Source organism: Linepithema humile, chromosome 1, assembly GCF_040581485.1.
Source record: "Linepithema humile isolate Giens D197 chromosome 1, Lhum_UNIL_v1.0, whole genome shotgun sequence".
Taxonomy (NCBI): Eukaryota; Metazoa; Arthropoda; class Insecta; order Hymenoptera; family Formicidae; genus Linepithema; species Linepithema humile.
This window is the reverse complement of record NC_090128.1, coordinates 33587359-33612499: the sequence shown is the minus strand read 5'-3', so window position 1 is coordinate 33612499 and position 25141 is coordinate 33587359. Positions and strand designations below refer to the sequence as shown.

Sequence of the window (25141 nt, the reverse complement as noted above, 5' to 3'; positions counted from 1 at the left end):
ATTGTTAGGAAATACAAGATTAAAAAGCTCACCCAGATTTTATTGATCGAGTGTAGAATTGCAAGCATCGTGTAAAAAACCAAATACAGACAATACATATTACATTAGTTAGAATCAACCGCGCACTTGAAATTGTACGTACGAATATTACGCAATTCGCTACAAAAGTAAAACGAGTAATAGCGTTGAATACGTAAGTCAATCTTAATATTTTGTTCTGATAATTTAAGTTACAATTAGATATGTATTATTATATTTATTCATAATTTTAATCATAATATTGCACTATGTATTCGACGAAAGATCATTGTTTTCTTTCGATCTAAATATCAATTACACATATTGATACGTCACTCAGAAGTACCTGTTAATGGAAAAACGTAAAGATAGAAATCAGTATGAACAATCGAGTAGATATCTAAGTTAGCGTAAGACCAAATCGTTGCGCTATTTCCGGAGAATGAGTCGTCGCGACCGCGAGCAAGAGCGGTATATCGGCTGCATCGAGATCAAGAGCGTCGGTTAAATTGTTTATATTGGCGTCGCACTCTTTCACGGACATCATCATCCCTGCCAAAGCTTCGCTTCTCAGCCACAGTTCTCTCAGTTTGGCCTCCAGAATTGCTATACACTAAAATATCAGTTTCATGTAAAATTTATCAATTTATGAAAAAGATTATAAAAACAAATAAAGAATTAATTAAATTGTTGGGAAAGGGACTTACGTGAGTAACGGAGCGATATTTTCGCCAAACATAGGCGAAAGATTCCAACATATTCGACACTAAGCGCGACATTCCGACTGGTAAGGGTGGATTTTGGCAGGGCGCGTTGTTCGACAAGATCCCGACATGCCATGTGTCTAAGTCGGCCAGCACACAGAGCGCTTCTGCGACTGGTTGATCGATCGTCGGGAATCGAGCACTGGCCATAACTTCCTCCCGCATACACGACCACCACTTTTCTTCCGGTTCAGCCTCGGTATTGTCTCTCTCGCCCTCCGAAGTCTTCTTCTTTTTTCTCCTCTTCTTTTTCTTGGTCACACCTTGTAATACCAAGCCCCAAGTATAACTTGTATCTAAAACGTTTGCCTCGTCATTCGTCATTTTATTTCGCAAGAGGGTCTTCGTGAAACCCATTTCTTTGATTAAACCAGCTTTGCTTGGTGAAACTTTTCTCGACCTGTAACAGTAGTCACGTTTAATTAAAATAAAGATTTTTTTTTTTCAACAAAAATCAGTAGAGTTAAAATGAAAAGCGATTTTATTATGATGATATAAAAATTGGTTTCATAACTTTTCATTAATTTAATTTAATTTTTTATCACAAGAAGAAGCTTTAAATTAATACAAAGATTTTTTTTAATATTGAAAGTATTGATACCATTCTAATACGATTTAAAGAAATAAATTTGTTCCCAAATATGAGGAATTTGCTTCAGTCATAATCATATCGATGGGCACTTAAAACCAATTTAAAGTTTATTTTACAATAACAAAATTAAAGAAGCAAATTTGTGTTATTAATGTGAGTGTATCAATAATAGACTCACTTTGGCATCGGCAATTCCACAACGCTATTGGCTTCCATTAGAGCCTCAAGACTATTCGACCGTGACAGTCTTGTGCTTCTACCCCCCTCGGAACTTCCACACGTACGCAACACCTCCGTCGCGTTCGTCGGCGTTTCCAGCACCTGTTTGCTACCGTCGTAATTCTGCGATGCCGCGTATCCCTGACCGTTGCACTTCAAACAGAAGCCTATGGACCGCGCGCCCATACCGGACGCCGTTCCCGGAGGTGGCTGTATGCTTTTCGACGATTCAGGGAAGTTTCGCTGAATGATTTTTCGCAGCACACCTTCCGGGAGCTGCGCGGACGTACTCGGCACCCTCGTGAACGTGTGGGAGCACTGACAGTTGTTGCCGAGCCGTGGTCTCGACGGCAGCTTCGCGAATTTATCTTCCCCTCCGAGAGTGAAAAAGACCTGCGATTCCTTAAGCTCATCGGCGAATCCGCGATTCAAGTCGAGCGGCAATTCGGGTCTGTTGTAGTACATTTTAAGCGGATCCACGTGATTGTCTAATTGAGAATGCAGCTCGGTCTTTCCGCTCGCGAGACTCTCGTCGGCATCGCGCGCGTTCAGCTTCTTCTCAAAACTTCGCAGGGGATACTGCGAGTAATTTTGCGGCTGATAACCCTTCGGCGTGACACCCTCCTGCGAATCGATTTCGCTGACAATTATCTTCACCTTGCCCGGCACAAAATTCTTCTCGCCGTTCTCAGTCGATCGATTGTCCTGCCCGTATTTCTCGCTCTCGTGACTTTCGCGCGGTGAAGATTCCTTCGTCGGAAGTTTGAAATCTATCGACGCCTCGGTCGATTTCGTCATGAGTGCGTCAAGGCCGGCTTTCATGGTGCCGCTACGCTTCAGAGGGCTGACGGATCGCGAGATCCTTGGCCGTTCCGCGGGATATTGCGGAGCGCATCGCGGCTCGTTAACACCACCGTTTCCGGCATCGGGCGATTGCGTCGGCTTGCGTGATAATAAAACGCGCGATTCGCGTCTGCGGATCGAGACGTCTCGATCATTGCACGTCGGCCTTTTGTTGTTGAACAGGTACGGCCGCTTGCTGCGAGCCTGCTCCAGCATGTTCGTCGCTTTTTGCACGTCTTGCTGTAACGAGCAACGGTACTCCCGGTGCTTCCGTATTAGTCCGCTGCGAATAAAGTAAGACAGAAACGACAGCACGGAATTAATTAGATCGCTTTTCCGGGAATCGCCCGCGACTACGGTATGCGCCACTTTCACGGGGTTGCCTAACGCGCCGTACAGATCACCAAGCTGCGCCCACAGCGGATTGCAAGAATACCAGCTGCCCAGCTTCTCGATCTGAAAGGAAAAATTAAGCATTGAAAAAGTTTTAATAAATTCTCGCGCAAAATAATAGTCTTTAATAAATGTTTAAAAAATTTTATTAATTTTATTCCATCGATTATAGACGACCTTTTTTTCGTTCTACTGGCCGTTTAGTTTGGTTTTGTGTGATTTTTTTGCTTGCAATAAAATTAATCCGATATAATTTCATATATTTTATCTATTTTGAAACTTTCTCTTTTATATAATTTTCTAAGCTCACCATCTGCCGATCATGCGGAGATAGCACGGTATACACCCAACCGAGATGATATGTCAACACAGCGGTCACCACGGTGCTTAGGAAGCTGAAAGATATTAAAATGAGTATCGGGACACTCGCTCAGTCCGAGATCTATAATCTTGCACTTACAAATTTGTTGACTTCGTGTCAAGCTCGTCGAATAACTGACACATCTGTTGCAAACTCCGGTGCAAGGTATTAGTCTTCTCTTTCACTGTCACGGAGTTAAGTAGAACCTCGTGCCATAGCAGAGGAGTGCGATTGCCAACGTCGGCGTTGAGAAGTATGTGCAACGGCGAAACAACAAATCGAGACGTCGCCTTACACATCTTATCCGCCAGTTGCATTCCCTTGCAATTTGAACCATTGATGCTGCTGCTCTCGATGCAGAAGTATCGCAAACGATCCAACATCCCTTCCACCAGAGCCATGTGTTCTAAAAGGCGCGTCTGCATCTGGCTGTGAATCACAAATATTTTTCATCTAATAGTTATTTATTTTTTACAGTGTCAAAAAAATTTGTGTATCTTTTTATATATGCTGTAAAACGGAGATTAACAATCTTAATGTCCAATTTTCCCTTCAATTTTTCCAATCATATACAATTATTTTTTATCTTTTCTTAATAATTAGCAAAAATATTTAGATATATTTTTAGATTACTCTTTCTTCATCTTTTACAAATATATTTTTTGTTTTTATCGAAGAGGTAGATAGCTCTGTACCTTTCGTGGCCCGGAGTCAATCGCACCAATATCGTCAAACCCAGCCTGGTCTTGTGACGCTTCGCGTGACCATCGCACCGCCCGTCACTTCCGTTCTCGATCCAGTGCTGCATCCCGAATACGTCGTCGGAATCCGATCGTCCGAGAGAGGTCGAGACTGCTCTCAGCCATCTTCTACGTAAGCTGGTGAGGCTGCCGATGCCGGACGATCCATTGCTCTCCAACGATTGCAAACCTGGATCAGCATCGCGTTACGACGTGAGCTACGAACATACTCCGTCTTGCCCGGCAATGAATCGCTCTATTCGTTGGCGTGAACTTACTGCCCGTCGGCGGAGTTATGTCTATGTCCCAGCCGCTGCCAATACTCGAACACGTTGAATTCTTCCGTGGACCGGCGTGCAAATCGGTGCCCGACAGATTGCCAGAGCTTGGCCGGGAGACTGCGATGGAGACCTAATCAGAATTTATTCTGACGCTATCTTTAACAACCCTTCCAACTACTTGTAGCATTTTCAATGTTTTTAATTAATTATTTTTATTCTTTATAATTAAATAGTTCAATCGCCAAAGTGTAAAATAAATATATGTCGCAATAGTTTGAGCAACGTAATTTAATCAGTCATAAATGATATGCAAAGTCTTTTTTTAGATTTCTTTTTCTTGCAAAATGTATTTAATTTAATTGAGAAGCTGAAAGGGTTAATTTTTATTTGTTTTATTTTGTATTTCAATGTACAAATCTCTCGAAACAAACAAAAATAATGTCGATATACTTACAAAGAGATCGCATATTAGTGTTGCTGGAGACAGAATCCATGTGCATAGATCGTCCTAGTCCTTCATCCGAAACTCTTTCACTGTAATATAATAAAAAAATACATCAAAAATTTGATGTAAATGTTTTTGAAAAAAAAAATCAAAAATAGCTCACTTTGATTTGCATGTGTTGTGTTCTGTCATAGGAAAAATTTTTGTACACATAATGCACGGCGGAGAACTCATCGAATGAACCTTCGAAAATAAATCAATATGAAATACATTTGTATACATTGCGATAAGATTTAAACGCGATTATTTTAAAATTGATTTACCTTGAACGATGATCCCCTGTACGTCATTGCCACTGTACCGAATACCATTTCGCTTAGCAAGCTCACATCATTCTCGATCGTCTTATCTCGCTAACAAATTATAAATGCTACATTTCTTCAGCAATATTCAATATTTATAGACTAAAAATATAAGTGCCAATAACGTAATTTTGATAAAAGCTTTATATAATGGCCATTAGCGTGCAAAATTCGATTACCTCGAAATCGCGAGTGGTTCCTATGTTAAAGGACGCCTCGCACTTTCCCTCCGCATTGTTGTTCACCGCTGTGCACACGGTTTCGCTTTTACTTCGGTGCTTTTGCACCGTCATCGAATCGAAGAGAACTTTCCTACCGCGCCATTCGCATTCTCGAAATAGCAAAATCCGCACTTGATTCGCTCCAAGATGCAACACGGAGTCTCTAATAACGTCACAAAATGCACATTTTTACTTAAAAACTTTTTCATTTATACGCTAGATAAATAAGGTAATATAGTTAATAAATGTATGAATTTATTATATTATTGCATTCCATTTACTGTAGCAATGTACTTTTATTCTTGAATTAAATTTAATTTTCGAAAATAACTCGACATTAATTTATAATGAAAATAAAATAACATAAATATTTTAAATAATTACGTTACAGTACACTGTGTATATACAATTTTATATTAAGTTACAGTTTTTCTGTAACAATGTATCATTAATTTAAATAATAATTTGTTGCAATCTGTGTATATATTGAATTGTAATAAAAAAAAAGATTGAATTAAATTAAAATAAAAAATATCTGAAAAATTAAAAACAAAAATTAAAAAATTGCGCAACAAAAGCCGGTAATTATTTTATAACGTAAAAATTGAATCAGCCTGTATAGTAAAATCCGATAAAGCTTTCATATCTTTCTCGAATGGAAAGGCCTCGAAGCGCGTTGTAGACGCGACGCGCTGCCGCCACAAAGTTGCGTTGGTAAAACAGCCGCTGACACGAGAGAATGGAGCCAAGTGAGGAGTAAGAATAGTGAAGTAGGTTAGGAACCAGCTCAAGTATCAGACTATCCGAAATAATTTCAAGTTCTCCATCAGTCGTTGATAATTTTTCCTTCAACGCAATTGTCATTTTTATCTCGCCGCGCGCGCGCGACAGAGGAAAAAATTCGTTGTTCCATTTTTTCTCAAAACGTAGCACTTCTTCTTTCTCAATGTTATCACGGAATGAAATTATGTAAAAGATTAATGCAGCAGTACGAGAAATATTATCATAACAGCAGCGAACGCTGTGCGAGCCGTTTTGGAACATCTATGAATATCGAGCGATAAGGAAAACGCGCTCCGAAATGGAGCCACGCCGATCTCTTGCTCACCCATCGTTCACAGCTGTTCGCGCACCGGACACTGGGCTCTCGGCACTGTCACTACTCTTTCTCGACGGCAGCAACTTGTCGAGCAACGGCATCATCAAAGCCACGGCCCCGTACGTCTATATAGTTACCGCATTGCTCTCGTCAGACTCGTGTCTCGCGGTCTATCATGTCACGCGGTAACTGCACCATACATGTTCGCATGAGTATAAAGTCAACTGTAAATAAAGTCACGTGCGGAGGAGTCATATGATTGCCCGAGATAATAGCTCAGCCTCGCTGGCTGATGGTCGAGGCCGCTTTCCGGCCGCTATTCTTACTAAGCGTCGCTTTAAAAGAGGGGACTTATTCGTGTTATTTTCATTGGAATTATTTCAGAATTTTTCAATGTCCGTTGCATGAATTTTCTCACATACAGATTTTTCCCTGCGAGAAATTATAGATCTCGCGAGAGATCGAGATAGATCATGGAGTACCGACAGAAAACTGCTAGATCATCGGTAGATCACCGTAAGATGGGGACACCCGTTGCATTATGCAGAAGTGAGCGGTCGCTTTGAAAGCGCGACGGGTCCGTTGATATTGATGTGCTCACATCACACATTTAAGGGTCAGTGATATCAGCATCAGCTATTTTGGCTTATGACGTCAGAAGCCGAGATCCATGTGAACTACTTCTACAATTTACGATCATGTAAATAATTTTTCTTCAACAAAACTGCTTCACATTTGGATAAAGCAGGCGCATAAATATTTATAGAATAAATGCATAAAACATTAATGTAATGTTATATAAAATTAAATTTACACATGTAAGAATGACTTAATACTTTTCTGTGTCGTACATTGTTTTGACCACCGTCTACATTTGCATTTGAACATTACCATAGAAAATAATTGTATAACAAGTCTAAAATAATTTACATTTTATAATAGTTCAGCTATAAATATTAATTACGCATTGCAATGAAATAATTAATTGCACGCAAAGGTGACAATTTTCGAGCAGATTTCATTCTTACATAATTTCTCGTAGAGTTTACAATGTCGAAAAATTTACGACATCGAATACGATATGCATGTCAAATAACGCGTAAAATATCTTACAAGAGATATTTTCGAAATCACGTTTCACATATAAATTCCAATCGATCGCCACGTCGAAATGGAACGTTATCGTCGATATTTCTGCGCATTTTATTGGTTAATATGAGAGTGTACTCGTCACGCTCGATGCTTGTACAAAACTCCTCGAAAGCTTTTTTAATTTGATTCTTGTTGGATAACGGCAGATAAATCGGAAACTCGATGTTAAACTTTAATATCAGATCACCCTTTTGCTTCGGATTTGCAGGAAAGGGCATACCCTCGCCTGGTATGCGTTTCGTGTAATCTGGTCTGGAAAAGGTCAGGAGAGATTTAAATGACACACACAATCAGTTGTATAATCTCAATTTCGAATAAAGACAAAATAAATGGAATTGAATAATATTAAAATAAATCAACATTGATAAAATCTTATCTAACATACTTACATGCTATTTTTATGCAAAATTACTATTCAAATAATTTTTCGCTATAGAGCAAATATAATTAATTTGCGAGAAATATATAAATGCAACAAAACGCGTTTTGTTGAAACAGAAGGAACAGGATGCAGTTTTGTAATATTAGCTTTCATAAAAAAAAAAGAGATTTTCGTACGTAACAATCGACGTTATCGGGATCCGAAGAGTTCTGTCGTCGACGGTGTTAACCGTGATCACCGTTCCGGTCAGCGCCTCCCTTAGAAAGATATCGACCGTCATGTGCAAGTCCGAGCCTTCCCGCCGGAACGTTTCGTGAGGCCGATCCTCCGTGACGAAGATAACATCCGCTACGCTGACGTGTCTTGGACTTAGTGAAGATATCACCCTACCTCGCTACGATTAATCTTTAACCCTTATTCTGCGGGACGCCCGCATTGTCATATGACCGTAAATTGATCATCTCGTTTGATCAGCAATTACGAATTCTCATCGTAATATATTTTCGGCAACTTATGTTGACAGAATGAACAAAATGTTAAAACTATGATTAATACTTTTTTTTTATAAATTATGGAACAATAAAATTTATCTCTGCAATGTAAAAATTAATTCAAACCGTGAAGAGAATATTTTGGTGTATTTTCTATTATAAACTTCTGCCGTAAGTAAGAAATTATTGCGTATCAATATCGTGTTTTTGATACTGAGACAATTGCTTATTTTTACAATTAGAATAAAAGTGAAAAATTGCGGTAACATGCGAGTAAACCACTTTAGCGAACAAAGAAAGAATCCATCTGTTTTATTATAGCAATTATTGTAATGATCAGGCGACGGACAGCAGTGTTACTATCATAAAATCGAGTTCAAGGGGAGATCAAGAAGTCGATGTAGGGGCTTACCGGGTATCTTCATAGCTCCCTGATCACCCTCTTCTGGAAATACTATTCTGATACCCGTTGGAATTCCCGGCTTAATGGGTATCGTCAAGATCTTCTCCATCGGCACCGTCGTCGACTTATCGTCGCCGATTAAGACCAACCTTTGAATCTTCATTTTCTTTATTCCGCCGAAAAATATCTACGATGAAATTTTTTGAAGGCTGTTTAAAGTGCGATTATTTCGTTTTTCATAGCGCCGTTGTTTCAAGAATATATTGCATATTTAATTCGTGTTTAATTTAATTTTCATTATTTTTTACAAAATTTGAAATTTTAGATTGCACAATAAAATTCCTTCGAGGAAAATTAATTGTTTGCAAGCAACTTGCAATTTTTGAAGAATTTTAAAATAAAAAACCAAACCCGAAGAACCGAAGTATGAAAAAAATAATTAACCGATATAAGTCAGTTGTATACCTCCGAAAGAGTTAGATACAAGGTCTTGATCAAGGGCTTTTCCTTCTGTTTTATGCTCCGACTCTTGGGAAATTCGAGCAGAGGTTGAGGCTCTGTTAGAATATTCAGGAGATCGTTGTACGGACTTTCAGCCGCAAAAAATTCTCTGATGAGAAAATTCGTGATGGGCATTAGCTTCTAAAATACCGGAATTTAAAGATCCTTTGTAAAGAATCAACAACTGAGTAACTTAATTTTAGAAGTCCAATCTACCAAACGCATAATAAATATATATTTTTTAAAATGCGCTACTTCCAAGAAAAGAAATTTCTTAAATATTTTACTTTAATCATAAAGCCACAATAAAATTAAATAAATGCGCGATTCAATGGAATGAATAAAAAACTTTTGATTTCACCTAAAAGTTCGCATTGGCTCGCCGTGATAAACGTAAGGCTTCACAAATCCTTCTGGTCTCGGCACACCATTTTTAAGACCCTCTTCGCCGTATTGATCATACACGGCCCTTCTAAGAGGATCTGAGAGCACGTCGTACGCTTCAGCTGCTAAGGCGAAAATCGCCTCGGCGCCTCCGTTCTTTTGCCGCGCGGGGTTGTATCGTGTAGCGCATCGTCGGTATCTGAAAAAAAAATAACCGCGCTATTTTATTAGAAGACATATTTCTCCTCTCTTTACCACCACATTTATGTAGAGGTCATATTCTTATTAAAAAAAGATTATTCTTACGCCTCTTTAATTTCTATATCATTACAATTCCTGCTTACTGACAATACTTTGTAATAATTTACGTTGCGATTAATGCACGCGCATCTATTAAGCGATGTATCTATATTGAGATCTGTCTTTGAAGCTTGAGAAGGCATGCCGAAAAGCAGCGGTGGTAAGAAATTATGCAAGTCTTTTCAAATAATGACATTTACTTAATCAAGCATTGCGGCGAGTGTCTTTTATTTCCTTCATGGCGTCGCGTGTCATTAGATGACAGAAAGCTCAGAAATACGACGATCGGCGCATCGTTACATGTTTTCAACAACCGATGCGATGCCGACGACAACGGAAGAGTGCCTACATTCGCGTGTCACGTTTCGCCATTATCAAGAGACTCAGGTGCATTATTAAACGCGCATAACAATATAAATCTGTACAACGATCGGCCGTTTCCAGAGGAAAGTCAGATTTTTATTATGGAGACTCGCGAACGTGTCTCGAGTTTTACCGAAAAAGGTAAGCACGCGAAGCCGAGTTTGGCTTCTAAATATTTCATGATATGATAATACGCCTGTCGACCAAATGCGCGTTGAATAGCGCAATATATGAAACATTCGCGTAAGAAATGTCCTCAAAATATCCAAAGCATTTAAACGTAACAATGCTGTAAAATTTTAACAATTTTGTCGTGTGTGGAAAAAAATTTAACAAATAATAACGTTTTAACAATATTAATGTTAAATGTGTATAATTGAAAAGTTAATAAAATTGTGCGTAGATGAAGGAAATAAAATTCGAGAAGAAAAGCGCTGCACTGCCGACTGCATTGACCGCGGAAAAGTCATCGTCGTGGTATCAACGGCGGAAACAAAGCCATTCTCTTCCGCTGAGCATTTGAAAAAGAGGAAACTTAATGATGACATTGTTACTTCCTCCATACGTTCTCTCGCGGATAAAAATTTCAAGAATGATGATGACGACGATAAGAAGAATGCGAGAGAAAAGCGCGTGCCCGGCGAGACGAAGCTATCGCGTGGCAACCGCGAGGCGGACAAGATTTTTCCGCAGCAACAGCAGCGGACACGGGCGAATCGATCGCCGAGATGCAAAAGCGCCGGCATCCCGACGTTGTTATGCATCGACGGCGGCAGACTCGCGGATGCGGCGACGGCGGGCGGAGTTAAACGCAAGATCCCGAGGCCGGCAAACGCTTTTATGCTTTTCGCCAATGAATGGCGAAGAAAGATCGCCGCTGAAAATCCACGAGAGTCCAATAAAGACATCAGTGTCAGGCTAGTTCTTCTTAAAAAAAACATGTCTATCATGTCGATTTCAATAATTAGACAAAGAATTTTTTTATTTTAAATCTTAAATTTGAAAAAGTAAAAGGTAAAATTTAACCAAATGTTTCTGTAAATCGCAAATTTTTTTATTTGTTATTTCAGACATTAAAATATGAATGTTTAGCCTTATTTTTTACAGTAATATATTTTTCTCAAAAATAAAATTTATGTGAAATTATAACCTTTTTAAATATTTTGCTATTGTATTTTGAAAATAAAATGCTTTGTTCCTTAATCACTTTAGGCTAGGTATCTTCTGGAAAAACATGTCGAAGGACGTGAAAGAAAAATATTTTGCACTGGCGCGTGAAGTGGACAAGGAGCATAAGAGGAAATATCCTGGTATGTCCTGAGGAAATAAAATTTTTCTTCAACGTGACCCTATTTACACGCGAATCCCCGTCAAAGTTTTCCGATTTATCCGAACGCGCATGACGCGCGCTCCGCAAATAGGTGACGGGTTATTGCATCCTCGCGAGGACAGGCCGATGTGAAGGATAGCGCGAATCCAGGCGAGAGAGGAAAAATATTTCGATAAAAACGCCCGGAATGTGTTGCGGGCTACCGTGAGCCGGCACAGGTCGCTTAAATTAGAAAATCCTGTTACTTTTGCGCCGCGTGAACGCGACGTCCCGAAGTGTCGGGCCACGGTCTATAAATAGCCCGGCTGGATTAGATAATATCGATCGCCGGCGATAAGTCGGCGCGCGTTATCAGCCGACGAAAAGCGGGAAGCCAACCTCGGCACTGACAACTCACCCCCGATCGTTCTTGATTCAACTGTGCGAATCATCTGGTCCCATCACGTCACGTTTCCGCAACGTGATGTTGTTCGTATCAAAACAAAAATACTATTTGTATTTATTATTGCCACCACTAATTAATACGATTAAGATGAATCGATCAATCATCGGACAATTCCTTATCATCTTCTTGACTTGTATAGAGCGTCATAACTGAAGCGTCAATTTTCATTAAAGCTCATGGGGTCCATATTAATCGGAGAAGCAAAAAAAGGCGGTATCGAAGATGTCGAAGACGCGATTGTAGGTCGCCGCCGCCGTTGACGACGACGGCGACGGCGACGACGAGCGTGAGCAATCCTCGCGACGGCGGCGAGAGGGTAGACACGAGGGAGGATGCGAGTTTTGCGGGTCGAGGTACAGGGTGGCGAGCGGAGAGAAATATTCTCGGGTGAGTGACGCGGGGAGAACGCGCGGGTGGGAACGGCGGCGAGAGGGACCGGAGGTATTGATTGCGACGCGACTCTAGGAACCTGCCCGATACACGACCCCCCGCCGACTCTACCTACCTACCTACACCCACCCCGAGAGGCCGAGCGAGTGAGCGAGCGAGCGAGCGAGCGAGCGAGCGATTACGCTTCGTATATCCCGCGTTGCTGCGGAGCATTCGTGCGCGAGAGAAACGTCGCACGCCCGCCGCGTGTGCTCGTCGCCGACGGTGCCGCCTAGCTTCCGACTTTCGGTCGATTTCACGTGCCTTTTCCCTTCTTCGGCAATTATCCGTTTTTCTCGTCGACGTTTCGCGAAAATTGCCATTATAACAAATTTTGGCAAAAAATACAGTTTCTTAAATTAAAATTTAATTTAATTAAAATTGCTCTTTGAAATTTTGTAAACCGCAACTTTTTCTCAATTGAACATTTTTTACGGCCAAAAGAATAAAAGATACGCAGGTATGTGTTTGTATTTTTCTGTTCTAAATTTTTCTTAAGGAAAAGCTATCGAGAAAGTAGTTTAAGTGACCAATTTTTTTAAACCGATTATACAGCTGCGTCGCTGGAGGGATAGTGAAGATAGTTAACCCGTTAGATCGATACGTATTATTTTTGTCCGTGTCTCTCACAGCCGGTACTGTTCAGATGGATCCTTCGCTTCTTCGAGCAAACCGCAAATTGCCGTTTCACCGACAGACGCGGTTAGCGGACATTTAAAACGTAAATTACAAGAATAGAAACTTGTAATTTTATTTTTTGCACAATACGATTTGCTTCTACGTAATGCTTTGTTAATCACGTAATTAATACTCGCTAAAAATAAAACATTGTGTAACAGTTTGAATTTTTCAAAAGATATATATAAAAAATTCAGCATAAAGTTTAAATAAATTTCAACTCTATTATGTTATTGTTTCATATTAAATAACTATACGTCTATAAAATCATTTTACTTTGGCATTTAAATGAGCAGTACATATAATATTAATTAACTACATTCTAATATAACGCAAATTAAATTAAAAATTAATGTTTGATCGTATTTTTTCTCGACAGCTTGCTTCTTGAATTTTTATTACTTCGCAGCTTACTGCAATAATGTTAAATTAAATTTGTTTAGTTTCCGCGTACTCTATTGTAACATTTCATCACATCTCGGTTCCGAAATATCCACTCACAACTGGCTCCGGCGCAGTTTTCCCCGTCCTCATTTTCAACCGTCCGCCGATAATGTAATCGATGCTAATTTCTATCGGGGGCCGGGCGTCCCCGAGTGGTCAATTAAGATCACCGGGAAAGCGGCGGGACCGCATCGATGCGCCCTGCGCCGTCGAGCATCGGCGGCGCGTCGACCGAATTCACGTGTATCTGCGCGCGTGCACCGGGGATGGAAGAGTGGCTAGGTGGAAGAGGTAGGTGAAAGGGTGCCGAGGGGGAGGCGCGAGAGGGGGTCTGGCGCGCAGTAGGTCGCGCCGAGAGAAGCCGTCAAAATGTCGAGGCCCCTGCATCCAGGCGGCACGAACGAGCCGATGGTACGCGGAGGAGTGTCGCGGTGTGTGCACCGGGCTGATCGCCGGTCATCGATCCACCGACATGCCGATGGCAGAGAGAGGGATGCGAGGGAAAAGAGGAATGAGAGAGGAAGGGCGAAAGCGCGCGAAAGAGGGAGAAACCGGGTGGTCTCGCTCGCCGATGCATGGATCTCGCCCTCGGTGCGCGCCGGTGAGATCAGCGGACGTTAATAGGAGAATATTTAATCGACGGCAGCGCGCGCGCGCGCGCGCGGCGACGCGATTAATCGGTCGCGCACGCAACGAAACGCATCGTCGCGCCCGCACCGCCGACGCGCGCGTAATTGCTCGCGCGGATAAAGCGGGGAGTCGAGTACGAGCTTGTTCGTCGGATTAATAGAAACGAGAATAATTAGAGAGTTGCGTGAAACGAATCGAGTATGATTTCTCGCGACGAAACAGACATTGAACCAGGAAGACACATTTGCCGAAGCACCTGCCCGACTAATGCAATATAGCTCTTTCGGTCGAGTTAATCCTCTTCGACCGTTCTGGAAGCGCACCGAGGCCGATTCTCCGCGTTCTAGTCGGATCCGTCGCGATGCTCCCTCAAATCCAGCAACCGGCGAGAGAACGCTAGAGAGAGAGAGAGAGAGAGAGATGAATTATCGACTCGTTGGTGAGAACGCCACTTGCGAAACTGCGTCGATGCGAGGGAGCCATAGCACAAGGACTCCGGCTCGAAGCCGATGAAGAAGGCAACGACGGTGGAAGAGAAGAGGAAAATTCTGCTCTCGGCACTCTTCGTCTCTTTTCCCACCACCCTTCAGTAACGGATTTAAAGTTTAAAGCACCCTAAGCGAAACAATATATTCCAACAACCCTATAATATACATAATTAAAGCGAATCTTCTTAATTACAGCTTATAATCATATTAAAAATTTTAAATGTCATTTACGTCATTTGCAGATTATTATTATTAACGCGTGTACGATTTAAAAATACGTGCGAAATATATATAACTGTAAACTTCTAAAAAAAATGGACAATTACAAGTGCACAGGATAATTCGGGATTCTACGGGGTCCTAGACGACCGTTTATCGATAAATCCGCCACTGCCTCTTCCACCTGCTCCGACACACCTCGCGACGAGAGAGAGAGTGGGGAAAGCGCCCTCCACGCTCGTCCACCCCCTTTCGCGCCACTCCGGCTCGTCGATGACGAAACGCACGTAAATTCGTCGCGGCGCCGCCGCCGCCGCCGCCGCCGCCGCCGCCGCCGCCGCCGCCGCTGCCGCCGCCGCCACTGCTACCACCGCTACCGCCGGGTGAAATCAGTGCGACCGGAGTGCACCGCGAGGGTAGAACGCGGGTCTCCCCGTGTGCGGCCCGCCGTTCCCGCTTGCGGCACGCGCGCGCGCGTGTCCGCCCGCCTGATCGTTCGTACGTTCGTTCTCCTCTCTGTCCGCGCGCGAGTAGTAAGCAGCGCGACACGGTATCAGACGACGACGTGAGAAATAAACGAGTAAATAGGTCGTTGTGCGTGCCAAAACGAGGGTTGCATTGCAATTGCAATTGCGTGAACGATCGCGCGGAAATGCTCCGAAAAACGCAAACTCGGCCGAGTGCGATCGTTCATTCATTCCTAGAGTAAATAGACGCAAGCGCGTGAAATCGTTGTGATAGTAACGTAGATAAATGTATCGGAGAGATAAGTGGTACATGTAAGAGAGAAAAAGGAGTATTCGGTGTCTTTAAAATCGATTACGATCATTTAGAAAGGGGACGTTGCACGGGGAGAAAAAACGCGCAGAAATTAAACGGAAGAACCGCCTAGAACTGACTGATCGATGCGTCGCGTGGACTAGGTCAAGTGACTAATTAACAAGAGCGACGGCAAATTAAAGCGGGCGTAAACCGAGTGACATCGAAAAGTTTCCCGACAATTTTGCGTCCCATCTTATCGCCGAATCGTCCAACAAAATATTAATTCTTCTCAAAAAAAAAAAAAAAATAATTTATCGATCAAAATTGATTCTAAGAAAATTAAAACCGCGAGGACCGAATTTGTCGCGTAGGAGTACGCTGTATAAACGAAGGCACGACGGAAGAGAAGGACGTACTCGTTCGTCAGAGAGAAAAGACGCGAAGGACGTGCAGCAGGTGCAGCAGGAGCGCAGCTTCTGTCATCGATCTCGCCGCGGCTGCAGCGAGCATGGCGTGGCCCGCCGCACACGCCGGATCGCGTACGAACACGCGGACGATCGACCGTAATTGGACAACGATCGGTTATTGATCCGGCTGACGATCCTTTCCACGATATAATCCTGATAATAATCATGACGACGACGACAACGAGATCGACGTCGCCGGTAGCGGCGATGGAGCCGCGAACACTGGGTCTTCCCGTCGGAATGCGGGAGGCCCGATCGAACGCTTGCCGACGCATCCTCCGACAATCGCGCTGTCCTCCTCCCACGTAAGCGTCCGGCGACCTCGCAGCGAGGGTGAAGGGGCCGGCGGTAATTCCGCGCTCGCACTCTGCTTTCGTCTCCGGAGCGAGGAAACGAGAAGCAACAACGCCGGTGCACTGCGCGGTCGCACGCGCGTCGTCATCCGGCGCGGGCGGTGTTTACATTCGCGAGAGAAGCGCGAGACGTGGACCCGCGAAATCGAGATATCGATCGGACTTTCCCTCTTTCTCTCTCTCTCTCTCTCTCTCTCTTTCTCTTGTTCTCTCATTTGGAGACCGCGATTCAGTGAAGATTCGCGCGTCTCGCTCATTTCCCGCGCGTTGACCATTGTCGGTGTTTTGGCCCGCGTGAAAAACGCGTGACGTGGACTTGAAAGTTTGCCAATCGCGTCAGGGTTGGCAAGGAGTGCGCTGAAAATTTCACCGGTATTTACATTCATAAAATGTGCGTCTGTGAATTAGCGAGAGTGTAATTCATCGAATATTCATGCGACACGCGTGCGTTTTAGTCGGATTTTAAAAATATGGAAAAGAAAAAAAAATATATATATATGTGTAAATTGATATCGAGATTGATTCAGAAGCTAGACAGTCCAGTCCGACTGACGAGAATTTGATGACTCGCACGCTATCATGAAAAGCATTAGTAGCAATTTTGGAGAACGTCGAGGGAAAATAAATGACTCAAGAGACAAACTGCAAAGTGCGTTTATCGATCGAAACGTCATAGTTCAGTCTGTGTTTCTCTATGACATATGCGGCCGAGATAGATTCGGGTCTCGCGCAACGGAAGGGACGTAGCCTGAGCAGTGGGGGACGATCTAGATCGATACGTGAAGAATTGAACGCGCGGCGTCCACTCGCGCAAAGTCGCCGAGATGGACTGCTGCAATTACATCGAAGCTTACGCGGCAGGTGGTCACTTTTATCAGCAGCAACAGCAGCAGCAGTACTTTTGTTACGACAATGGCAGTACAGTGTACGCCGGCTATGACGCCGCGCCGATCTCCAACGCGATCGACATTAACGCTCGATACAACGGGGCGATACCATCCATGTATCCGACAGGTAGATCATCGTCAAGAACGTGTCGCGATTTAAATCATGAATCCTGCAGTCATGTTTTGAACATAAATATTAGAAAAATATTTTATTTTAATAAAACAAAATTTTTGCAGTAAAACAGTCCGAATAAAATTCTAGCGAAAATCTGCACATTATTATGTACATGTAACTTGACAATTTAATATTATTTTTCTTAACAATAAAAGATAATTTAATTACAAGAAAAATTATACGATTTTACATACTATATGTTCTTACTGTAGATATAATATTGAAAATTTTACACATTTTGGATAATTCCTAAGCAAATTTGTTTTGCTCCGTTCGATCAACTTTTAAAAGTTTGTCAATATTAATAGTTTTCATCCCAAATATCTATACGCATATTATAAATATTCGAAAATAGCGTGAAAGTAGCATGCCATTTTGCATTTCTGCGTTAATAACGATCGTGTGTGTACGTTTCTGCAGATTACGTGTACAATCCGAAGGAGGCGAGGCTACGGAAGGCGATGCGCGAGCAGACTCGCGAGCTGTCGCGGCGGTCGATCCTGCAGAACGCAATCGCGAACGCAAATGCGCGCACGGCCGCGATCGGCGGCGGGTCCGCCGTTTCCGCATCGGTGGCCGGCGGTTTCTTGAGCCAGCATCACCGTTTCGATTGCACACCCGTGCCCATGGGTCCAAGCGTGAGCCCCCATCAAGCGACTGAGCCCTGGTTTCAGGCGCATCGCCTGAAATCCGCGCACTCGCCGCGAATCGGCGAATGGTACGGAAGCGTGTGCGGCGATCCGATCGAAAGGCTGCAAGCGATGGGCGCGATGCATCAGCAGCAACGCGACATTGATAAGCCCACCAAGGACCAGCGAAGTCAGGCGGCCGAGTGCGTCGCGGCGGCGTTTTCCTCCAACGGCTACTCGCCGGATATCGCAGCGGCAGAGAGAGAAATCCGCCGACAAGAAACCGCGGCGGAATACGCCGACTTCGTCGACAGCCAGAAATGGCATCCTTATCAAGTAATATAGAGAATGATTCTTCGAGCCGACTGAGAAAACGTTTGATTTCTACTCCTTAATATCGCTCATTAATTTTACAAATAAAAATTCTACTACTCGATCGTTTCAAAAAAATTTTTGCTTTCTTTTATGTGTAATCTTGCTCTTCGTAGAGAAAGTAGGCGTGTTTAAAACTTTGTTATTCTAAACGTAAAATACGTTTTATGTAATAAAATATGAATGAGCAGTTTTCTGACTGGATTACCATGTTTGCGAAAATCGCCTGACATTTCTGGTTGCAGAGTAGCGCAAGCCCTCATCCACATCCGAGGACGCCTCATCCGTCACCGCAAATAGGCGGCATTCTTCACCCGAATGTCCAGAATACAAACGCGCATGGACATGCACACGGTCCGTGGGGCCAATTTTGTCACGGCGTATTACCACGTAAGTTTTACGACATTTTGTTCCACCGTGCATCGTGCAATTTTAAAGAGATACCGATTTTATCTGACACGGTTGATTATATTCTTATAGTACGTGAAAAAAATACACAAATATATCAATATGAAGATCTAATGTCTTGCAAAATAATTTATAAAATATTCAAACGATATTTTAGATATCCCGACCGTGGCTCGTAACGCGGCGATTCGAGGCCCGCGACACGCGGTTTTCTTACGTGATCGCACGCCGACTAGACACTGTGCATTCTCGGAGGACGGGTCGCAGATGGGTTATGCTCCGAGCAAATTGAATGTCGATAGCATCCGTGCATCTTATCCGCCACCGGAGCATCAGGTATTCAACGTATTCAAATAGCCGTTGCATCACTGTTCGGGTGATTCGCTAATATACAGAAGTTTCGTATGACAAATAGATCATAAATTATAACGATGGAGGATAGCGGGAAGTCGCCGCAAAGCTATTACGTCAATCTGACATTTGCCGAGAATTAATAAGGGAATTGTATGTAGATGCCAAGGCTGCTGGAATCAGCGGTGGATCCTGTCATAGACTCGACGACAACGATGAATCGGCGCGAGGAGGAGGACAGGACTAGATGGGAACCGAATACCGTCACCGCCGGCATGTCTCTGGACAAACTCGTGCCAACTTCCACGGTAAAGCAGCCGTAAAATTGGATTCCATTTATTAGATTACCCTTTTAGGGGGTTATAAAGTCTTAAAAACGCGCTAATTTTACCATCGCAGGAGGGTGCGGCTTCTCGCGAGAAAGAGCGCGAGTCCCGACACTCGAGCGAGCGATTCGAGCCGAAGAAGAAGCCCGTGTCGAAGCAGCCGCTTCCGGGTTTCCACCAGGCCTTCGGCTCCACGGAGATCGGCAAGTTCTCCAGGCCGGAGTTCTTTGTGAATATGGTGGGCGAAAGCGGCGGTACGAGCGACGTCGGCGATGCCGGCGACAGCGGCGACGGCGCCGACGTAAGTAGGGAGCGTCCGCTGCTCGAAACGGCAGACGGCACCGCCGCGACGGCGGCTGCTACTGCAGCGGTTATAACAGCTGCGACTGCAACCACGGCGGCGATAACCGATACATTAGCGACCGCGGCGGCAGTCACTGCGGCCAGCACGACCGGCGCCGGCAGCAGGACCTTCGACGCCGAGGATAGCCAGGCGACGTTCGCCATCGGCGAAGGTGCCGTCGGCGGCGCGTATTGTGGACAGCCGACGGCGCCGCGCTGGCACAGTCCACACGTAGGTGCTATAGGTAGCGAAATTTAAGCAGTCAGTCGCGGTACATGTAGCTCTTTGCAACATTTGCCGGTGTCTTTGCTATTAAGAAGAATCAAGAGGTATTATTTGCAGAAAATTTATGGAATTTTATATTTTGAGAACGATTGGATGGCAAAGAGTCACGTTTATCACTGTGTCGTCAATGCAAGCGGCATTTTTGAGGTTAATTAATTGAGATACCGACAAATGTCGTTGATACAGAAAATACCGCTACAGATCGACTGCAGTAGGACAGTTGTCCTTGTCTTTAGGCTAAAAACGGTTCCCGTAGCTTTCCGGCGCGTGACAGATTGCGACGAGGTTGAACGGCAATATTGCATTTCCGATAGAAAAAAGTTGCAAGTGTAACATTGGTAGTTTTGATGTGTAGCAAATTTTCGATGACAAGAAACTGCCCGTACTTCATGTTGCATATGCCAGCAGGAAATTTCTCCAGAAATTAAAACCACTGTAATCCCGAAATATTTGATTTTTTACGCCGAAGACGCACGAAAATAATTTCCACATTTATTCGCTATATCTAACGTCAGAAATGAGCTCGGGATTGCACCGGTTTCAATTTCTGGATTTGTTTCCGTGACAAAAACCTCTGTCGGAAGCCACAGCGCCCGCTCGGAAAGGAAAAGCAGGACACGCGCGTCATGCGTAACGAATGCAAGTGCATCGATTAGCGAAAGCTGTCGGGGATCGATGTTGGCGTACGAAACGTCCCGACAAACTGCGAACGTTCGTCGAGATTGTGCCTTTCAGAGGATCGAGGACGCGTCGGGGATTCTCGTCGAGTTCTCTCGCCTTATCGAGAATCAAAGCAGCACGATACACCGCGTCTCGTATGCCAAAAGGAAGATATAATCAAAAGAGATCACGCCGAGACGGAATCCGCACTCGATCGGCACCCTTCCATCATTGTTGTTAGATGTCGTCGGTGTTATACACGCCGATGAGAGCGATTATACATATATATATAAATATATATAAATATATATATATATTATACTTGTGTAATGATGGAACGAATATGCGCGACGAAGAGAGTAAGTTACTTAGTAGATTCCTTAGATGAGTACGTATTGCCGCGCGGAGAAACGATCAAATAAAAGTGAACGCCTGCGAGCGTAGGAAGCCAAGAAGCCGACAGGTAAACGCTCTTCCGCTTCTGGAAAATAATTGCGAAGGGAGATGCACGGTGGTTCGTGTTAAGAATCTACGTTTAAACGTTTAATTAACTTTGTCCTCTGTATGTCTATATAAAATTGCCAGTGAAACTGAGATAATTAATGCTAATTGCCAATTAAGTCTGGTGCTTAAATTATATTTAATTACGTTTAAATATAGTTTGCATTTAAGCTTAATTTATATCTATTTTTTAATGCATTAATTTTGTACAGAAATTTATTTTACATTTTCCGTTCTGTCTTAACAGGTTCAATGAAATGCATTTGACGTTTTGCAGGCAGGTTCTTAACACGCGACCGATATCTATAACTTGCGTCTAGTCTAGCGACCAGTTAAATCGGGATAAATTTGTGTCGGACACCCTGTACCTATGCTGGGACCAAATTAAAACGAAAAACTTTTATGTCGCGTTCACCGTCGCGCTTGCGTCCTACGTATGGTCGCGTAAAAGAAAAAGAAAAAAAAAAAAAAGAACTTCCCTCATTCTGTTCGCGCGATCGCTCGCGAGTGAATGCAAAACGCCGCATTTCCGCTCCGACATGTGGAATATATTCTACAGAATAGTGACATGAAAGTATATTAATATAATTGAAAATATATTCCACTCTCTCTCTCTTCTATTCCCGCAACGGGACGTAATGACGACTTGCAGAACATATTTAAACGGTTGTCAAATCAAAGAGCGCATAAATATCATAACGAGCAAATGACGTTATATCCGTAGGACGAAGATCGAAGAAATATGAACTAGGTATCGATAAAATATATGCGACGTAAGGAAATCTTCTTAGCGTCGATGTACTGTGCATGCTGAGGGGGATGCAAATAATCTCTATATATAAATGGGGAATACTGTTTAATTAATCAGAAGAACGTAAATATACACTGTGTGATACAATATCATAAGCAACGGTAGCTAAAAGAGATAAAACAAACCGACCTACAACAGACCTACAGCGTTCTACATAAAATAGTTACCACAAATGTCAAGCTTTCGATGCCGGAAAAATATTAAAGACGCAATGTGTGCTTTCAAAATGAAAAAAAAAAGAATCTACGAGGATAAATTGGCATTTGTGGTATAATTGTCCTGTGATACGAGGTCGACAAAAGTCATTCGATTGGGACGATCGCGAGCAGTATGACAAGAATAAACGGATGTCTATGCGACAGTAAAAAAGAAAAAAAAATGAAACTTGTCTTTAGTGTGTCTTATTTTTCCCAGTTGATTCCGGAAAGCTATCTGACGACTCCCATGCTGTTCCCTTTCCTATCAACATCCCGAAATATCCTAGGAAATAATGCCATTCATGGAATCAGAGAGGACGGACGGCTAGTATCGCGCATTTTGCCTAACGAATGTTGTTGGCTCGCGCAAATCGGGCATGCTATAACCAGGATTCCTGATGAACTTATGGTAAGAATATCGATTTGAATATATAAATATATTACGAAAATTGAATATAATCTCGAATAAAATTAACAGTTAAATTTAGTGTGCAGAATATTGAATACGTTGAAGCAGGCATTCGGAACATATTGATTGCTTAAACATCTGTAAATTTATATAAAAATCGTTATTAGATAATTTTTAATAAAAGTAAAACAAAAATCAAATATAAAGATACATCAAAGTAAAATTATACGACTTGTATGCAATTACTTTTGAAATAATTTAATGTTCAGATAACATATTAATTCTTACGTTTTTAAATATATTCGGAGTTTTGAAAACTTTAATTGAATCTATGATAAATTGATGCAGACTTGCGCAGCTTTACTGGATTATTCGGATCATTCGAGCGAGAGAGAAAGAATTCGGCAGAAAGCGACGGTTGGACATCCAATGGAATTGTTAGCGTTACTTGATAATCAAAATGTGGACTGCGAAAGAATTATCAGCAATCGCGCACGACGAAATTATGTCATCGCAGATGAAACTGAAAATCGCGATGCGTTGCGAGAATCCGGAAACGAAGCTGTCAATCTGAAGATTGATCGGGATCAGAATTTACTCGTTGGTTCGAGCACGCATGAATCTAGCGAGAGAAAGGATTGAAGACTATTAACAGTTTATATTTTCGTCAGTAGCTAGCGATTTTTTCAAAATATTTAAACATTTTATTTATTATACAAGTATTGAGTTGACACAGTGATTTACGCAAATATAATTTCCAGAAATTCTCTCATTTTTATTCTTAGACATTCTTATTATTTTACCTCAGTTTTTTTCCTTCTACCCTCTTTATTTTACCCCAGCTCTTTATTTTCTAGTATAGGTTGACTTTTTCTTGAAGAAAATTATTTTGGATCAATGCGTAATAAATAATTTCTAAATTAAATCACAAATTTTTTTATAATAGTCACACGTGCGTAAGTTAATGTTAATTTTCCTTATTGTTCACTTATTGTTTATCCTTGACTTTAAAGGACAATTTAAGATCTCCGTTAAAGATATTTTTTATTAAAAAGCTACTGCCGCGACGATTAAAATGAATAACTTTTTTTAGAATTTTCGATAGGTATAGTCTGTTGTACAGTCTGTAAATAAACGAACAAAAAGCCGAAAGGCTGGGGCTGTTTATCAAAGCGATCGTAACTGCGGCGGCATCCTTCAAACGCGGTAAATGAATGCCCAAGACCTTCCGACTCCTGTCTAGAAACTATCTTACCTAGCCGCAGGTAGCAATAATCAAGAAATGTCCGTATCATAAACGCCTCTGCAGTGCTGCAGGTTGCGCGGGATGTCTAAGGAAAAAATGTTTATGATACGCCACCGTGTAGCGAACGGGCGGCAACTTTTCTTTGTGGAAATCTTTTAATTTCCTTGTCGTATGACTGTAATTTCCAACTCGTACAAAAGGAATTGAGAGACAAGATGGATGTATCTTAATTGCACCAATATATGCTATACCGAAGACCATCTATAGATAAGAAAAGGATGCTTGTGTTAGAGAAAGACATTTGGATGATTTTTAGTTTAATTTTAGATATAAAGAAAATTTAAGTTGTAAATAAACACAAAAATATGATGTATTGATGAAAATCGCAGGTAGTTAAGGAAGAAAAATCTAATCTCTTGCTTGTGTTATTAGCTTTAAAAACAATTAACCTCAAATTTGAAGAAGTCATATTTGTCGCTGTCCCTAATAGAAAGCTTACATTCAATAATATGACAGTTATATGACCTAAAGATTTTCTTTTATGTCTTTCTTTTTAACGAGCGGGATTATAAAATACTTCTCTCAAGGACTCTGCAACACTTTCGTTTTCGACAACTCCGCACTTTCGAAAAGATCTCGCGCGGTTTATGTCATCGTGCAGTTTTCGTCTCAAGGACCGACGCCAGTGTTTTTGCAAATAATCGTGGGTTCAGTCGCGCATTGAAAATTGTAATTACCTTCGACAACCTCGGCAGCCGCCTTCGTTCAATAAAGATGGCTCCGCTTGGCCTCCGGCGACGTCGCATCAGGACGATCGTGGCTACGTGTTCTCTACACGAAATTGCTAGCACAAATAACTGATATGGGGTTGCGAGACGTCTCGTATCCGCGACCGGTTGCCGTCCGAAACTGTGCGCGATGGCAAACAAGAAACGGTCCTGCTCAAATATCTACTCGCGATGCGTCGCGCGGCCAGTCGAAC

The 25141-nt window shown here is 42.4% G+C and overlaps 3 protein-coding genes across 7 annotated transcripts; 2 read left to right on the top strand and 1 right to left on the bottom strand.

Moving 5' to 3' along the window:
- Positions 1-19: 19 nt before the first annotated feature.
- LOC105672553 (folliculin-interacting protein 2) lies at positions 20-25039 on the bottom strand. Of its 4 annotated transcripts, none has more exons than XM_067360796.1 (16): positions 24897-25039; positions 9629-9850; positions 9232-9408; positions 8776-8953; positions 8049-8220; positions 5198-5402; positions 4980-5069; positions 4820-4899; positions 4666-4745; positions 4209-4328; positions 3886-4120; positions 3290-3619; positions 3140-3224; positions 1553-2892; positions 726-1182; positions 20-631 (listed from the first exon to the last, which is right to left on the bottom strand). In XM_067360796.1, the coding sequence occupies exons 3-16, from the start codon at positions 9400-9402 to the stop codon at positions 419-421; spliced, it is 3756 nt and encodes a 1251-aa protein (XP_067216897.1). In that variant the 5' UTR covers positions 9403-9408; positions 9629-9850; positions 24897-25039; the 3' UTR covers positions 20-418. The 4 variants fall into 4 exon arrangements, with proteins under 4 accessions (XP_067216897.1, XP_067216894.1, XP_067216900.1 ...); XM_067360793.1 differs by lacking the exon at positions 24897-25039 and adding an exon at positions 9958-10212 and having other exon boundaries at positions 9232-9376; XM_067360799.1 differs by lacking the exons at positions 9232-9408; positions 9629-9850; positions 24897-25039 and having other exon boundaries at positions 8049-8225; positions 8776-8916.
- LOC137001845 (uncharacterized) lies at positions 10122-16049 on the top strand. The gene is made up of 3 exons (XM_067361033.1): positions 10122-10455; positions 10718-11231; positions 11527-16049. The coding sequence occupies exons 1-3, from the start codon at positions 10122-10124 to the stop codon at positions 11633-11635; spliced, it is 957 nt and encodes a 318-aa protein (XP_067217134.1). The 3' UTR covers positions 11636-16049.
- LOC105672573 (uncharacterized) lies at positions 16195-23743 on the top strand. Of its 2 annotated transcripts, XM_067360817.1 has the most exons (8): positions 16195-17573; positions 18042-18586; positions 18868-19012; positions 19188-19366; positions 19543-19689; positions 19781-20008; positions 22722-22913; positions 23262-23743. In XM_067360817.1, exons 1-8 carry the CDS (start codon positions 17384-17386, stop codon positions 23553-23555), a joined length of 1920 nt encoding a protein of 639 aa, XP_067216918.1. In that variant the 5' UTR covers positions 16195-17383; the 3' UTR covers positions 23556-23743. The 2 variants fall into 2 exon arrangements, with proteins under 2 accessions (XP_067216918.1, XP_012223031.1); XM_012367608.2 differs by lacking the exons at positions 22722-22913; positions 23262-23743 and having other exon boundaries at positions 19781-22691.
- Positions 25040-25141: the final 102 nt, after the last annotated feature.